Here is an 18,048-nt window from a genome sequence, read left to right as displayed (position 1 = left end):
TAAAGTCTTTTTAAAAGCAGACGGGAAACCTAAAACTTCAGGATATTTCAAATGGATGAATGTTGTAAAACCTCTTTATGAACGAATGAAAATTGAAGAAAAACAATTAAACGAGGAAATATTAAAAATTAATAACGCAAAAATTAAAACTCCAAATTCCCGATTAAATTTAAAACAATTTGATAACTTTTTATCTAGTTCAAGCGCTAAACGAAGAAACGTTATTGATGATTCAAACATAAAAAATGCTTCATTTGATTTTTCTTCTCCTACGAATAGTTCTAAAATTACAGAACCTCCAACAGGTCAGCTATTTAAATTTAGTTTATCGCCAACGACTAAGAAAGGTTCCGGTTTATATAAAGATGTAATACCTCAAACACAATTAGTGTACTATGATGATCCGAATGAATTAGTTACTAGATTAAATCTTATAACATCATCTCGAATTGCTGGTAATACTGGTGTAAATAATGAAATCATATCTATTTTAGAAGAATTACGTGAAAGGAATATAATAGTATAATGTCTACATTAGAGTGTATAGCCAATGAGCTACATCGACCTGCAAGAAAAATATTTCCTAGACGTAGTGTAATAACACGATTTAAGGATGACCTTTGGCAAGCTGATTTAATGGACATGCAATCTCATTCCAATCAAAATCTTGGTTTTAAATACATTTTAGTTGTTATAGATACATACACAAAATATGTATGGGTAGAATCATTGAAAAATAAAACAGGAAAAGAATGTACAAAAGGTATGTTTAATATATTAAAACAAGCTAATCCAAAATTATTACAAACAGATAATGGTACAGAATTTTATAACAATCAATTTCAAGATTTAATGAAAAAATATAAAATTAAACATTACAGTTCGTATAGCGTTATCAAGTGTTCAATTGGTGAACGTGTTATACGAACACTTAAAAATAATATATATAAACATTTTACTGCAACAGGTACATGGAATTGGTATAATACAATAACAAAAATTATTTATAATTATAATCATACAAAACATAGAACAATTAAGTGTACACCGTATGAAGCTCGAATGAATACAAGTAAAATTAAATCAAATGTACAAATAGATAATAAAACATTTTATAAACCAAAACTTAAAATTAATGATAAAGTGAGAATATCAAAATACAAACATATATTTAGTAAAGGATATACACCGAATTGGACAACGGAAATTTTTACAATAACAAAAGTTTTACATACAAACCCGATAACTTATCAACTAAAGGATGAATCAAATAATATAATTCTAGGAGGTTTTTATGAACAAGAAATTAAATTAACTGATTTCCCGAACACCTTTTTAATTGAGCGTATTATAAAAAAAGTTAAAGATAAAATGCTTGTTAAATGGATGGGTTTCGATTCAAGTCATAATTCGTGGATATCGTCAGCAGATATTTTAAAATAAAGATTTTTTTTAATGTATGTAATTTATTTTTTTATTTATTATTATTATTATTTTTTAATTTTGTAATGTCCATACGCTAGTGTCTTAATCCCATCATTCATTATATAACGTTTATCATCGTTAGCACTTAATACAAGTTTATTCATTGTTTTAGAATGGACGATATGTTTATTCGATTGAATAAAATTCATGTTTCTACATGTTTGTTTATCATCAACATTTTTATGGTTTATATATGCATTTAATATTTCTTTATAATGTCTAAATTGCATATGTTTTTCAATTACATATTTTTTTACACCTTTAGCTTTTTTTACCTCAATGTCGTCCACAGTTCTGTAAGCGTATAATTTCGGTCTTAATGAAACAAATTCTTTTAAAATTTTTCCACCCATTTCATCTTTGAAATAACCAGGCTGATTTTTATAAATTTCACTAAAACAATAATGATCGATAGGATAATTTGATGTATCAAAAAACGGTGATAAATCATATCTTATATCATTAAAAAAATTGTGTGTTCGAATAGCATATACCATAGAATCTGTATCCGAGTATAAAGAATTTATTTTGTTACCATATTTTTTTTTCATTACATTATAATGAAAATCATACATAAATGTTTTTGAAACATCTAAAATTGCGAATCCTACATAAATTGCTTTATCAAATTTAATAGTTTCCTTATGTTGATGAATAGCCATAAGATTTTCAGAGTATATAGTTCTATCTTTAAAGTTAGTTTTCATCATTAATTTACTTGCTTTTCTAGTTGATGAAACCAACTTTAAAGAAATTCTAGCACGCACATTTTCCATACATTTACCAAAAACACTATTAATTAATAACTTCCAAAAATTTTTTTCAAAGTTGTTTTTAGCTTTTACTCTCATATTTGTACAGAGTTCAATATATGAGGCCATCCATTTACTTTGTGAAAATCGGATAGCTCGATGAATTTTTTTTAATTTAAGTCCATTAGCAATTGCTTGTTTCAAATTTTTATAGTGTATAATATAATTTTTTTTCGGTGATAACGTAGTAATTAATTTTTTAACTTTTGAATTTGGAGGACATTCGTTTAAAGGTAAAAATGGAAAATCGTTATGTTTTTTATGTAAATATTTAGGGTAATCAATATCGACTTCTAATATATAACCAACTTTTGAATCGTTTGGAATTTTTGTAACATCTATATCCAAGTCATCAACCCATTCAAAATCTTTAAAAGGTAGTTCAGTTAACATCGACTTTCCATATAAATTCACGCAATCGAGATACGTTAACCATGTAATTGGTTTATTCGGATTATAGTTCAAACCTTTAATGTTTGGTATGTTCGCTTTAGCATATCTTTTAGTTGATTGAGTTATTCCACCTCGGATCGAATTTTCGAAATACAAAAGCATGTTAAAGTCTTTTAATCTTTCTAATTTAACCTTAGTATATTTAAGCATACAATCAAAAGCAAATCCTGGAGCAGTCATATAATGAGCAGGATCTAGTTTAAGAGTAGATAAACATAAATCTCTAAAATTTTCAAATACATCCGTTAATATACTTACATCAGTTTTCAAGTAAAGGTCGCTATATTCACCCAAAGTTTTTAAATCGAATACTCTCCATATTTTTTTAGCATGAGAATAATCATCATCATTAATTTCTTCATCTTTTAAAGAGTTATAAAATACAGATTTCGGAGGCAAACGAGTTTCATTTAATTTACTCCAACTATCAATATATTCATAAGGAAAAACCCCTTTTCGTGTGACTAAATCTAATTTTTTATTAGAAAATATTTTTAGAGTTTCTCTAAACCTTGATTTATCTTCAGACAAATTTTCTGCAAGTTCGCTTAATGAGGAGGCCATAAAACGGAATGTGTCAACAAACTTTATACTAAATCTGGGAGCAATTTCTTTGCTAAAGGATATATATTTTTCTGATGAATTCGGAATAACATGGATATCATTATTATCACAACCAAGTTCTCGAATTATAAAATGACTATCGTAGGATAAGTTATGAAAAAAAATTGGAACAAATGATGGATTAGTTATTACAAAATTACATTTAAGACAAAGGCATTGTCTATATTTACCAGTAAAATGACAGTGATCTCTAACCTTTAATAAATTATTTTTTTTAAAAGATAATAAACATTTTTCACAAACCTCCGCTCTCTGAAATTGTTTTTCTTCCGTTTCAGTCAATGTAGTCATTGGTATATTAATTTCATATACATCATTTATCTTTTTTCCAATATCGATCATATTTTCCATAAACTTTTTTGCTGCATCTTTACCTCTATACATTATTATCTTTGTTGGAATTTTAAATTGATGCAATAGCTTTTCTGTTATACTGTCATAGTCAACTTTTACATAAAACGCATAACTCATAATTTCATGTAAATGAGTAATATGGGTTTTAGAAACCTTAGATTTTTTACTACTTTTATTCAACTCTATAGTCTGTTTAGGGTTTAAAATACATTCAAAGTCAGCATAAATAACAAACGGTATTCTATTGGTTTTTTTATAACTTTTAAAATATATGAATTCATCATCTTTTCCTTCTTCAAACATTATTGGTCTTCCTAATTCATTCTTATCACACATTTGCTTATGTTTAATCAATCCTTCTTCACCCCAAAGTTTACTTTTACACGGTTTATTCCCGAAAATTGTAAAACATCTCTTACAAATAATTAACTTAGAACAATTTTTAGTTTTCTGACTTCTAATAAATCTTGAGAAATCTTTAATATAACAATAATGTAATGTTTTATCGTTATTGTATAAAAATAGATCAAAATGATTTTTTCTTTCTATTTTACTTATACATAAAGGAAAAATATTACTTTTATTATTTAAACTATAAATATTAACTGAAACATTGTTTAGACGTTCAAATTTTTTTATTTGTTTTATTGGTGTCGGAAAATCAATACATTTAAAATTTAATCCACTTTTTTTTTCTAGAATATTGAAATACGTTTGGTTAAATCGTGATTTATTCGAACGTTTATCATATTTGCTAAGTATAGAATATTTAAAACAATATTCATCTTTATTTCTAACATTTATAATGGCTTTTTTTTTTTTTATAAATATAGGTAAATCAATATATGAACTTCCTTTCAAAGGGTTTACTAAATTAATTCTTAATTGTAACCCATCTATTGATACAAGTGACCAACCTGAACCTTTTGCAATAAATTCTGATTCCTCAGTTAATATTTTATTAAACATTCTGTTCAATAAAATAGTAAAATCAGATGAACTACATGCTAAAATGTTTGAAGTTTTAAAAGCCATATCCTGAATATCATGGGTTACTGGACGTTCGTAAACAGTGTCAACATGTATATTAAATTTTATCGATGTATTTAAACATGATTTTTTCAACTTAGAAATTAGCTTATCTGAAATATAACTAAAAAATGATTTATAGTCTGTATATTTCTTGCTGTTCTTGATGATGAAAGTTTTTGAACATTTTTTAAATCTCTCGATTTCAATCATTCCGGTTCCCGACGTATTCATACGCTGATATTTTGTAATTACTTTTCTTTTCATAGTAAGGCTATAATAAAAAAAACATTTTTTTTTCTCTTTAAATATATATAAATATTTTATTTTTATTAAATAAAAAAAATCATTGAGTAAAATAAATAATATCTAATGTTTCAAGTAATATAAATTTAATTAATAAAATCAATAGGTTCTGTTAGTGCTTTCATGTCGCGTAATAATACATAAAATTTATTGCATAGGTTATGAGTTGAATTATCTCTTTCAAAACTTGTATACGAATAAAGGGCATAATAATTTTTCACAAGCTGTTGTGTTTCCTTTAATTTTTTTATTCTTTCTTTTAAATTTTTTTCTTTTTCTGTGTCAAATGAGTATGTTTTTGCTAAAAATTTTTCATGTTTTAACATTTTAATGTCTCTTTTAATTAAAGTTAGCGCAGTTTTTCTTTCTCTCTGATCTAGTATTTCTTGTTTTTCGTTGTTATCCATTTCATTTTTTAGTCTTTTGATTTCGTTTTTGATATGATCAAATAATGGATGTGCATAATCCATTTCTAAATCCATTTTTTCTATAAAAAATATTTTTTTGTATTATATATTTTATCTAAAAAAATATGAAAAATTTTTTTTAAATATATTTTACCAAACCAACTATTGACTCGAATAAAACTTAGTTTTTAAAATAGTTTCATATGTTATTCCACACCGTTGTAGCCACCGAATTATCGGATTCGGGTCGGTTATAAATGTTAACGAATCGTCTAAGCGACACACAAAACGAGTGTAATGTGGAACTATAAAAGTCACTGGAGCTTTGCCATCTGTACGCTAGATTCATTGATTCATACAACCGACCACATCTACAGAAGGTCATTTTCTATGAAAATTTTACGAATATATGAACTATTTACAAAAACAATACTTGTCTTATTTCATATCAATAGTTGACGAGTTAAGATTGAAAATTAATGTTAACCAAATGTATTACATGCTATTTATTATAAATGGACAGTATTTTTTGAAAAACATAATTATAATATTTAATATTTATTTTATTGTTGATACAAATAGTACTCATTATTCTGTGATTAACTTAAATTTCCGCTTTTCAAAAAAACTTTTTATCTTCATCTTTATAATTATTTATATTAAAACAGTTTCATATCATTAGCAATGTTTATTTTCTATTTAGGTTCAGTGTATACCTAATATTCTTTATTTTTTTGTTAAAGTAAAAAAAATAATTCAGAATGTTGATATATTTATTTTTTTATTTTATAAAAATAACAATTAATAATAGTTTAATCAATAATAACATTAAAATAAAACTAAATTAAATATGGTTAATTGAATAACTAGTGATTTGAAATCGGACGATTATAATTTAATATAGAAACAAATTCGCAATTACCATTTTTTAGATCGTCTAGTTGATCATACAAATTTGATAAATTTTTGCGTATGCGTCTATCGCATTGTAAACCAATATAATTAGTATAATTGTACTCGCTTAAAAATGTTATTTTTTTCATCTCTTAAATTTATTATTTCTACTAGGTTCGGTATTTTTTTTTTTATATGCCTGACGAATATTTTTATTTATTATTCTAATCTTTTCTTTTTTAATTTCTTCCTCTCTATTTGAAAATTCATCATTTTGCTGTCTTTGATTTAATTTTTCCTCGATTAATGTGTTGACATATTTGATTTGAGATTCCATTGTATTATTCTTTAATTTATAAGTATTTATATTATATATTTTTTTTATTGTTAAGTATAGATTAGGACTATTACTAGTAATAAAAATGGTTAAAAAAAAAATGTTTAATTTATTTCATTAATAGACAATATTTAAATAAAATAGACCGATAGAAAAAATTTTAAAAAAATAAAAAAAACTTGTATTAGATCATTTTTAATATTCTTTTAATGGTTATAATATTATCGATATTTCTTTTATCCTTAAGAACGAAAATATTGAATTTTATCATATTATTATCGTTTATTTTGTTTTAAATAAAATGTTACCTGACGTATAATATAGGCTACATTACTGTAGCGTTATTATGATAAAAGTTGGTATTATATTCAACTATTTATTTATTTTTTAAAAAAAAAATTTTAGATTCATTATAAATAATTTTATATAATAAAAAAAAATTTTAGATTCATTATAAATAATTTTATATAATACAATAAAAACTGAAATAATAACAATAAGTACTTACATTTAAATTTCTGTAGATGTTTGAAAAAAAAATGTTGGTGTTCTGCGTATACTTGTGTTCACAATAAAACTGAATGTTTTTAAAAAAATGTTTCCTTATTATATAGTACTCAATTTTCCATCTCTTTAAAAATCTTATAATCAATTGTGTTAATAGAAAGTATACTATTTTTTTTATGATATTCATATTATGTTTACAGAGTCGGAGGTTATATTTTAATACGATATCCACATTTCTGTAATTAAGAACCTGTTATTATTGCTAAATGCTAAAATATATTAAATAGGTAAAAAAAAACTCTGGGTTTAAAGATTATATCATATAACGATAGTGACGAGGTCGTAGTCGTATAATGAACTTTAAATAAAAACATTAACGAACACGTTTCGAAAAATACTGTCAATTCTCAGAACTATGATTAATTTGAGATATTTGCACATTATATACTAAAAAATATGAAATCTGTATATCTGTAAATAAGAATAGTTATTATTGCTAAATGCCAAAATATATTAAATAGATAAAAACATCCTGGGTTTGAAGATTATAGTAATGATGTCGTGGTCGTGTAATGAACTTTATAAAAAAACCGGTTATTATTGTTAAATATATTAAATAGGTAAAAAACTCTAGGTTTAAAGATTATATAGTGACGAGGTCGTAGTCGTATAATGAACTTTAAATAAAAACATTGACCAACACGTTTCGAAAATACTGTCAATTCTCAGAACTATTATTAATTTGAAATATTTGTACATTATATACTAAAAAAAAAAAAATGAAATCTGTATATCTGCAAATAAGAACCTGTTATTATTGTTAAATGTCAAAATATAGTAAATAGGTAAAAAAACCCTGGGTTTAAAGATTATATAGTGGCGAGGTCGTAGTCGTATAATGAACTTTAAATAAAAACAGTCGAACACGTTTCGAAAATACTGGCAATTCTCAGAACTATTATTAATTTGAGTTATTTACATATTATATATTAAACTATGAAATCTGCTTATCTGTAAATAAGAAAAGGTTATTATTGATTAATGTATTAAATAGGTAAAAAAAAAAAGAAATCTGGTTTTGAAGAATGTAATAACGAGGGTGAGGTCGTATAATGAACTCAGACTACTTGTGACCGGGGAGAGAACACATATATAAGGAAGCCTTTTGATATAACTTTTTCAGTCTACTTCAACGAGTCTACAGCGAGTCCATGTTTTTATACAAATAGTTTTCTATTTTTTTATTAAATTAAAATACTTTTCTAAGTACTTCTAAGTACTTCTCATTCTAAATAATGTCGGTCAATTCATTTAGGAGTGATGATGAAGAATCCTTTGCTGTAAGCGATGTAAGTATAAAAAAAAAAAAATATGTCTATATATTTATATAGATATATTATTTTATATTTAAATAGAATCAAATATTAAGCCATAGTTGGTAAAGATAAATATAACGTTACTATTACTTTTTTAAATGTTGAAATTATTAAACATTTAATTAAAACTGTGTATAAACTAAAAAACATTAACTAATCGCTTAAATATTGTTATAGGTGGATATGATAGAAGCGCAAGATAGAAAAACTGGAACAAAACCGGGTGGTCAAAAGAGGGTATGTGAGAAAAAAAATAATGGAAAAAAATCGAAAAAAGTGAGTGATTTTACATAACCCATCAGGTGAACAAAATTATAATTAAATTATTTTTTTTAAAAGAATGTTTCTTATCGAGATAAAATTGGGAAAATGATGAAAGATCACAAAATTGCACTCGAAGTCAGAAATTCAATGAGCATTCGGCAAGACGATGGGATTTTAATTGTAAAGGCACCTGCTGACGAAAAATCGACTGACTATTGGACGTTGTCGCATTATAAAACAAAAAACATTGAGCATGTTGATTCTAAGGACAGGTGATATATAATATTATTTTACTATCGCGCTTCGAATATAACTAAATAACTATAGTATACATTAATACTATAGTTATTTATTTTTAAAGTAAGATATTATTATAAAAAATAATTTTTGTATGAATATTTTTTATAGATGGAAACATGCTGAGTGTTCGATGAAACTTTCAATAACCGATCAGGCAAAGGACCAAGCCATATCGAGTGAACTAAATGAATTGGTTCAAACACTTTTCGACCGATTTATGAAGGATTCAAAGAAAAAAATTACACGTATTTGATATGTAATAAACTATGTTTATAATAGTGGTGGAAATCATTTAATAAATAATAAAACTTTAATTACAATATATTATGTCTATTTTATTTAAATAAAAAAAAAAATAATACATTCATAGGTTAAAATAAAAAAAAAAAAAATAATATAAAAATTATTATTAATAGTTAATATATAACTATATAAGCAGTATTAATAAATAATGATATATTTTTTTCGATAGCGAAATATTTTGAAAAAGTCATAATTCATAAATATATATATATTTTTTTTATTACAATATTATTAAATCCTGCAAAATCATGTTTGATAAAGAATTAAAATGAAATTGTAATAGCTCGTACATGAATGAAATATCATCACTTTGTATATTGCTATAGCTGAAATCATAATTTTGAATATATTGGTTTGTAAACTCGTTTCGTTGACAAGACAATGGTAACCCGTTTACGTCAGCCTTGATTAACGCGTAAGCTGTATCGAATGTTTTTTGGTATGATTCCAACTTTTTCTGTTTTTCAACTATATACAAGTCTATACAATGTTGTAATTGTTTTAAACGATGAAGATCAACATGAGATAATGTTATGTAATTATCATTAGAATATAAAACAATAGTTGATTGGTTTACGTTAACAGAGTAGAAAAAGTTGTCTGAAATTCTAACACGTTTACATCGAGTATGTAAATTATTAATAATTGTATTAAAATTGTTTTCACACATTAATGTGCACCACTGTTCTAGATCAAGCGTTACAACTTTTTTAGTTAATTTACATTCTAATAATATAATAATTGAAATCTGTTTATTAACTAGAAGTCCAACCGTCACACTTTTCTTGCTAAAAGGACGGATATCGAACACTGATTTTGATACAACGAGTGATGGATTCATATTATATGTTGATGAGTTCTACCAATGGTGAACACTTTTTGAACAACAATAATTTTCTAAAATATTAAAAAAAAAAAATGTAGTAAAGAGCTATTGTTTTTAAGTATGAATATGATCAGTAGGAAGCTTAGCTTAAACTAGTAATTTTTATTTACTTCTACATATTATATACTAAACCTATGGGGGGGGGGGTCTAGACATTTAAAAAAAAAAAAAAAATGTGAACATGTGGCCAAGTCAGATAACGAGTAAAGGGCTATTATACTTACCTACTTACCTAACCATAGAACCTGAAATTTTATAAACATTAACATATTTAATTTAAACTAGACGCGTTATCCCACTAGGCCACATGTTCACGAGGTATTATATCATGTATTAACACAATTAAATTATTTATTATAATAATAAATATTTATTTACCATAGCATAAAAAAGTTAGAAGTTAGAATCATACAATTTGTCAGAAAACAGTATCATATGACCTAGATTCACAATTACATTCACAAATGTTGTTAATATTACCGTATTTTTTTATCACATTTTCAATAAACTGATTTCCTTTTGATAATAGAACATATATACATTTCGGATTCCATCTTGAGTGTTCGATCCATGGATTATCATCTTTTTCCCAATTATGTAAGATAAGTCCACAGCAAAAACATTCAACGATATCTTTTTTTCCTGAATATATAAAACCGCATTCAGCTAATGAGTATTTATCTTGAGATGAAGTTAGTGGAAATAAATTGAATGTTTTCAATCTTGATGAAAATGTAGTATATTGTGGATGTGCAGGATATACATTGTTTCGTACTAAAGTAACAAGTGAGCAAAAATTGTTGCTAAATTTTCGAAAATTCATTTTTTAAAACTGAAAATATTCACTTACAAAAAAAATGTTTTAACAGAAAATAACAGAACTTGATCAAACGAAGGTTTATTACTAACTGAACTAAAGTGGATTAAATAAACAATTTATAACATTTTTTTAAAAGATACAGTGTAACCAATATGTATGATATACAGGGAAAAAAAATGGCTTGAGGCGGATAGTCCCGCTTGATTTTTTAAAATCTCCCTGCCTAAAAGTGCTCAGAACATACATTATGGTTTTTGAAAAAACAGTGTTTTTTCGTGTTACAGGGAAAAAAAAAATGGCTTGAGGCGGATAGTCCCGCTTGATTTTTTAAAATCTCCCTGCCCAAAAGTGCTCAGAACATACATTATGGTTTTTGAAAAAACAGTGTTTTTCGTGTTACAGGGAAAAAAAAAATGGCTTGAGGCGGATAGTCCCCCTTAAACTTTTAAAATCTCCCTGCCCAAAAGTGCTCAGAACATACATTATGGTTTTTGAAAAAACAGTGTTTTTCGTGTTACAGGGAAAAAAAAAATGGCTTGAGGCGGATAGTCCCGCTTGATTTTTTAAAATCTCCCTGCCCAAAAGTGCTCAGAACATACATTATGGTTTTTGAAAAAACAGTGTTTTTCGTGTTACAGGGAAAAAAAAAATGGCTTGAGGCGGATAGTCCCCCTTAAACTTTTAAAATCTCCCTGCCCAAAAGTGCTCAGAACATACATTATGGTTTTTGAAAAAACAGTGTTTTTCGTGTTACAGGGAAAAAAAAAATGGCTTGAGGGGGAAAGTCCCCCTTAAACTTTTAAAATCTCCCTGCCCAAAAGTGCTCAGAACATACAAATACATACTACTCAGTTCGATGCTCTATCGAGGAGAGCTTTCGCTCTTGCCGTCAATTCCGGGCGATGTTTACCTGACACTAGTAATGCCAGATCGTCTGCATACTCAATCAGCTCTGTACCGACGGGGAGTTCCTCGACCAAGAGCGGATTGACTGCATACCTCCAAAGGTCCGGACCAAATTCTGATCCCTGGGGTACTCCCATGGTCAATGTCTTTGTCAGGTTCTGATCGCCCAAGTTCATGTGTGCGCGTCGATCAGATAGATAGCTCTTGGTGAGTTCTATTAGTCCGTCACCGCACTTAGCGGATTTTAAGTCCTGAATGAGCTGTGCCCACCAGAGGCGGTCGAAAGCCCCCGTTATGTCAAGGAACACACCCAAGACATACTTTTCCTGTCTCTGATTCGACCACTCAAGAGCGTGGCTTATCGCGTCGACCGTCGAGCGGTTCCTAGTAAAGCCGTATTGCCTGGTCGACATGTGAGGATCCGTATCTTTACGGATTCTCGCTACAATGATATGTTCCAACGCCTTAGCTATCACCGAGAGAAGGCTTATCGGTCTGTAAGACTTCGCTTTGGACGGGTCTTTCTCAGGCGCCTTCCTAATCACGACCAGGGCCGCGTTTTTCCAAATACCTGGGAATACTCTCGTTGAGAGCGAGGTATTAAACACGTGAACGATTTGTTCGTTCAGGACTGGCCAGGCATGTCTTAGTATTCCTGCTTTTATTCCGTCCAGTCCTGCGGCCTTACTAGTTTTCATGCGCCATATGGCCGCACGTACCTCGACGGTGTCGCATCGTGCGATTGGGTCGGCGCTCACATTTATCCCAGGATCCGGCAATGCGAATCTACCCACTAGAACCCCGGACTCTCTTCGAGTGGCCATCTGTTCGGCCGACTCGTTCGTACAGCTATCCGCAGGGACCAGCTGTTCAAGCAGTCTTTCACCGGTCTCCCTAAGCGTACTAGTATACGATCCATCTATTTTTCGTATGGACGCTGGAATTGTTTCGGATGGGCGCTTCCCACCTGATTTTAGCCATCTAAAGACGGGTCCCCAGGGTTCGTTATTTCCTGAATCTGTCACGAAGTCCCTCCAGGATTTCCGTCTTGCTTTAAAGCAATTTCTGTTGTGCTTTCTTTTGAGGATTTGGTATCTCCTTCTAATGGCTCTCTTTTTGAACGGATTTCGTTCCGTTCTTGCTCTCACTTTCCAGCGCCTTAAGTTTGCAAGTCCCCGATCTAAGTCGTGGGACCACCAGAGAGGCGGTCTAAGCCTGCCGACCTTGGCTTGATTCATGTGGGAGTCGCATGCCGTTTCAAGTATTGACATGAGTGCGTTCGCACAAGTGTCTACATCCGGGGATGTGAGTTCAATCGCCCGCGCATCTCTAAGGCGTCTCAATGTCTTTCTGAATTCAATCCAGTTGGTGTTCCTCAGTACATAGCGTTTCCGCACGACATTACCCGTGGGCGGAAGGGCTCTCGGTCGCCTTAAAAGTATTAAGATTATAAGGTAATCAAATAATGTTTATTTTATAATCGTCAATTAACAAGCGTATATCAATTTTATTTCTATTTATAACATGCGACAAAATTTATTAAATTATTAAAAGTAAATATAGATTGTACAAAATATAAAAATTGGTACTACAACAATATGGTTTACATTATGTGCCGTTTTTAATTTTTGACAATACTTTTGTTATTAATTTTTTCTTATATTTAAGGTTTGCCAAGAAGAAGTGGACCTTTCTTCTTTTCGCCACGTCTATTATGGCGTATTCTGTAATGTTTGCTCGATCGTAGCCGGCATTTCCAACCTCCTCCACCAGCACGTCTATCCTGTCTGCCATGACCGTGGCGTCATAGCGGTCTCGGAGCCTAGAGACGAAGTCCATATCTATAACGGCCGACGGATATTGGACCATGACATCGCTTTCCTTTATAGTTTTCGCCGCCGCTTCCCACTTCGGGAAAGGAGAATGGGCAATGGCCGGGAAAAAGTCTTCGAAGCTGAAAATAAGTTATGGTTAGTATGCGGTGTGTTGCAGTTGATGAAGGTATGTTCGCTTACTCTTAGCCCTTGAGAAGCGCGGTATGTTCGACCCGGTCCAAGTTTTCCTGTCGTCTCATTGCCTCCGCGGCGTCCGGCACACGGTAGTAGCGGCTGGCCGTGTCCTCGGAGTGCTGCAACGCCTTCGCCATCCCCGAAGACGTCGCAGCGTCGTGGTAACGGCCCTCTGTCTCGACCATGCGCCGGAACAGTGTCGCCGAAAAACGGGCGCCAAATGTTTTGTTCACGTCGACGTAAATCTTCACCAGTTTTTCGCCTCTGTTGGTTACAAAAAAGTTTGGCCTACCGTACCCGACCCTCAGCCTTAATCGATAATATCTGAAAACAGAACACACCGATGTGTTTCTCATTTTGCGTAATTCGTTATCTTTACTAATCACTACCTCTCCATCAGATCGCCGATGTCCTCTTCGAGGACGAGCGTGGCGGGCTCCTTATCTCCGGTCTTATGTTCGGCTACTGTGATAATGGACCTGGTGTCCATTATCCGACGGGACTCCCACTCGCCGATGGTCATCCCGACGGCGACCCCGCTCCGCTGTTTGGAGGTCCACAGCACATCGATTACCAGCGCACACGTAACTTGTCGCCACAGTTTTGAGAGCTGAAAAAAATGTTAGCGGTCAATTATAAGCCTGTTAAGCGATCACGACGCGCATTTTCAAACCTCCTTCTCCGCCGGTGGACTATTTTTTTCACTTCGGACGTTCACCGTGCCCGAGTTCCCGAACCTGTCTTCCAGCAATCGCAAATTTCCGTCGATCGTGCCCTTGATCTTTCGCAAGGAGTCGACGACAGCTTCGAACTCGGGCAGGGTTACGGCCTCTCTTGTCTTCCTCGTGAATAACTCTCCTGGCTGTTGCTTGGTCGTCCGTTTGTACACAAGTCCCAGCTTGTGGTCTAACAACTTGATGGCTGTGACCGTCTTGACGCAGGGCGCTAAATCGAAATCCTTCGGGAAGGTGGGGTCCTCGTGAATGAAAGAGTTGATAATGTTGTGGAACAGCATTCTCAAATTTTTCAAGTAGTTGATTGTTGTCGCCTTTGTCTGCCCGATCTCCTCGCGTCTAGGTATAAAATATAAATATAAAAATAAAACGTTCGACGAATTCTGTATTTCAAAGAACGGTTACTACTCACAGTCTAAAGTATTCAATATAGAGATCGACGTCGACGGTGACCAACGCCGACCAGTGTTCGGGAGGAGTTTTGTTTTCGAGTAAACGCCTCTGAACGTAGGCCAATGTTCTAGAAACGTTTGCTACATAGTTCGTAGCCGCCGCCGAGTCGACGTGAGTTCGTTACCGGCCGTCAACCCGCGATTTCCCCCGGTACAGACCGTCGCGGGAGGCCTGCGCGCCCGGGAGGCTGTGTTTCAGCTAGATAGTCGCCGGGCGATTCACCGGGCACCGCGGCGGGAGCCCAGGCGCTGCACACCGGTCGGACCCCGGGGAAAAAAAATCTGGAATCGGCCGATGTAAAACCACACCGATATATTCTAGGAACTTGACTAATGATGTCGTTTTGCCTTGTTATACCATAAAAATATCAGCCAACCGTGAGCCGGGCAACATCACCTGCTGGGTATATATACAGGTGCATTTTCCTTTATGATCATCAGTTTAGAGATCTCTCTTGACCTCTTCGCAACCTGTTTATTCTACGGACTATTGCACAGACTACGGACTACGGACAATTTCACGGACTATTGCACGGACTATCCTGCAGCTGTTTGGAGCTAGACCACGGAGCCTGAGTCAAGGACCATTTTCACAATCCACCACACTACATTGACCACACCGTAAGTATAAAACTTTCCCTTAACCACTGTTAGTGGGTATTAACAGTGTTTTGTGACACTTTGAGAACGATTCGACCGTTTAATAGGCGTGTAACTCCAAAAAACTAATTTTTGCCACCGCATTTAAAACTATAAATATGTTGTCAATACCCCCCCCCCCCCCCCCCTTTGTCAAATTCGTAAAATTAATAAATTAATAAATTCTAAAAACTTCCTAAAGATTCTATTGATGAAATTATTTTTTAAATATTCTTATACCTAATTGTTATTTTTTATTTATTTAAAGACTCTTGCAGAAGAGAGCCCACGAAAGGAACATGGCTTCCGAGGAAGTCATGAACTCATTCTCGCACGGCCACCTCGCACCAGCCGCTTGCACCGCGAGAATGAGGTCTTTTCTTTCTTGGTCAAAGATTGGGCAATCTCGTAACACATGCTCGGCGGTTTCCTCTGGGAAGCCGCATCCACAACGCGTTGTATCGCAAAGGTTGAAACGGTGCAGCGATGAGTTGAAGCAGCCGTGTCCACTCATAAACTGAGAGGTAAAGTGATCCGGGATGAACCACCTTCTTCTCAGTCTATCGTGTACCGTGGGAAACCAAGACATCGTGCACCTGCCCTTTTTGCTGAGAACCCATCTTGTGTTCCAACGGTGAGTGGTAACTCTATTGTGTTGCTCAGCCCTGACAGCTGCTTCTGTCGCCGTTAGATCTCCTCTCCTCACAGCGTCTTGATCCCGCTCGACTTTTGCCAACCTTATCAGCTCAAGGTCCAGCGGGGGTACTCCGGCGAGGACCTGCAGTGCCTCTGTCGATGTGGTCTTATACGCTTTCGTGATTGTTAAAAGCGGGCGTCTTTGAGCCATGTTCGCTCTGGTCCTGTGATGGTAATGTCTCATGCATTCCTCAGCCCAGACCGACGCGGCGTAACAAATCCTTGGTATGAATACCGATTTGTATAGGGTCATCGTTATACTACCCTTAAGTCCCCAGCTGGACTTAGCCACTCCTATTAGTCGATTGAAGAGCGCATAGGAGTTCCTCGCCTTTTCCACTAAGTGCGAGCTAAATTTCCTGTCAATATCAATTGTAAGTCCGAGGTATTTTACCTCAGGAGTCATCTTGATTTTAGCTCCACCAAGCCTCAGGTCTATTGGTTTACTAAGCGTACCCTTCAGCCAGATAGCCTGTGACTTGGCCGCTGAGAAGGTGAGTTTCCTCTTATCCGCCCAGTTCGATGCTCTATCGAGGAGAGCTTTCGCTCTTGCCGTCAATTCCGGGCGATGTTTACCTGACACTAGTAATGCCAGATCGTCTGCATACTCAATCAGCTCTGTACCGACGGGGAGTTCCTCGACCAAGAGCGGATTGACTGCATACCTCCAAAGGTCCGGACCAAATTCTGATCCCTGGGGTACTCCCATGGTCAATGTCTTTGTCAGGTTCTGATCGCCCAAGTTCATGTGTGCGCGTCGATCAGATAGATAGCTCTTGGTGAGTTCTATTAGTCCGTCACCGCACTTAGCGGATTTTAAGTCCTGAATGAGCTGTGCCCACCAGAGGCGGTCGAAAGCCCCCGTTATGTCAAGGAACACACCCAAGACATACTTTTCCTGTCTCTGATTCGACCACTCAAGAGCGTGGCTTATCGCGTCGACCGTCGAGCGGTTCCTAGTAAAGCCGTATTGCCTGGTCGACATGTGAGGATCCGTATCTTTACGGATTCTCGCTACAATGATATGTTCCAACGCCTTAGCTATCACCGAGAGAAGGCTTATCGGTCTGTAAGACTTCGCTTTGGACGGGTCTTTCTCAGGCGCCTTCCTAATCACGACCAGGGCCGCGTTTTTCCAAATACCTGGGAATACTCTCGTTGAGAGCGAGGTATTAAACACGTGAACGATTTGTTCGTTTCAGGACTGGCCAGGCATGTCTTAGTATTCCTGCTTTTATTCCGTCCAGTCCTGCGGCCTTACTAGTTTTCATGCGCCATATGGCCGCACGTACCTCGACGGTGTCGCATCGTGCGATTGGGTCGGCGCTCACATTTATCCCAGGATCCGGCAATGCGAATCTACCCACTAGAACCCCGGACTCTCTTCGAGTGGCCATCTGTTCGGCCGACTCGTTCGTACAGCTATCCGCAGGGACCAGCTGTTCAAGCAGTCTT

The 18,048-nt window shown here is 33.4% G+C and overlaps 2 protein-coding genes across 2 annotated transcripts; one reads left to right on the top strand and one right to left on the bottom strand.

Annotated features, from left to right (window-relative positions):
* Positions 1–751: 751 nt before the first annotated feature.
* On the bottom strand, positions 752–5,031 carry LOC132927381 (uncharacterized). The gene has a single exon (XM_060991899.1). It carries the CDS (start codon positions 5,022–5,024, stop codon positions 1,491–1,493), a length of 3,534 nt encoding a protein of 1,177 aa, XP_060847882.1. The 5' UTR covers positions 5,025–5,031; the 3' UTR covers positions 752–1,490.
* A 2,538-nt stretch (positions 5,032–7,569) lies between these two features.
* Positions 7,570–9,470, top strand: LOC132927383 (uncharacterized). Its single transcript, XM_060991900.1, has 4 exons — positions 7,570–8,557; positions 8,762–8,860; positions 8,924–9,120; positions 9,257–9,470. Exons 1-4 carry the CDS (start codon positions 8,504–8,506, stop codon positions 9,399–9,401), a joined length of 495 nt encoding a protein of 164 aa, XP_060847883.1. The 5' UTR covers positions 7,570–8,503; the 3' UTR covers positions 9,402–9,470.
* The last annotated feature ends 8,578 nt before the right edge of the window (positions 9,471–18,048 follow it).

Source organism: Rhopalosiphum padi, chromosome 3, assembly GCF_020882245.1.
Source record: "Rhopalosiphum padi isolate XX-2018 chromosome 3, ASM2088224v1, whole genome shotgun sequence".
In the NCBI taxonomy this organism is placed as follows: domain Eukaryota; kingdom Metazoa; phylum Arthropoda; class Insecta; order Hemiptera; family Aphididae; genus Rhopalosiphum; species Rhopalosiphum padi.
This window is presented reverse-complemented; position numbering and strand designations above follow the sequence as displayed.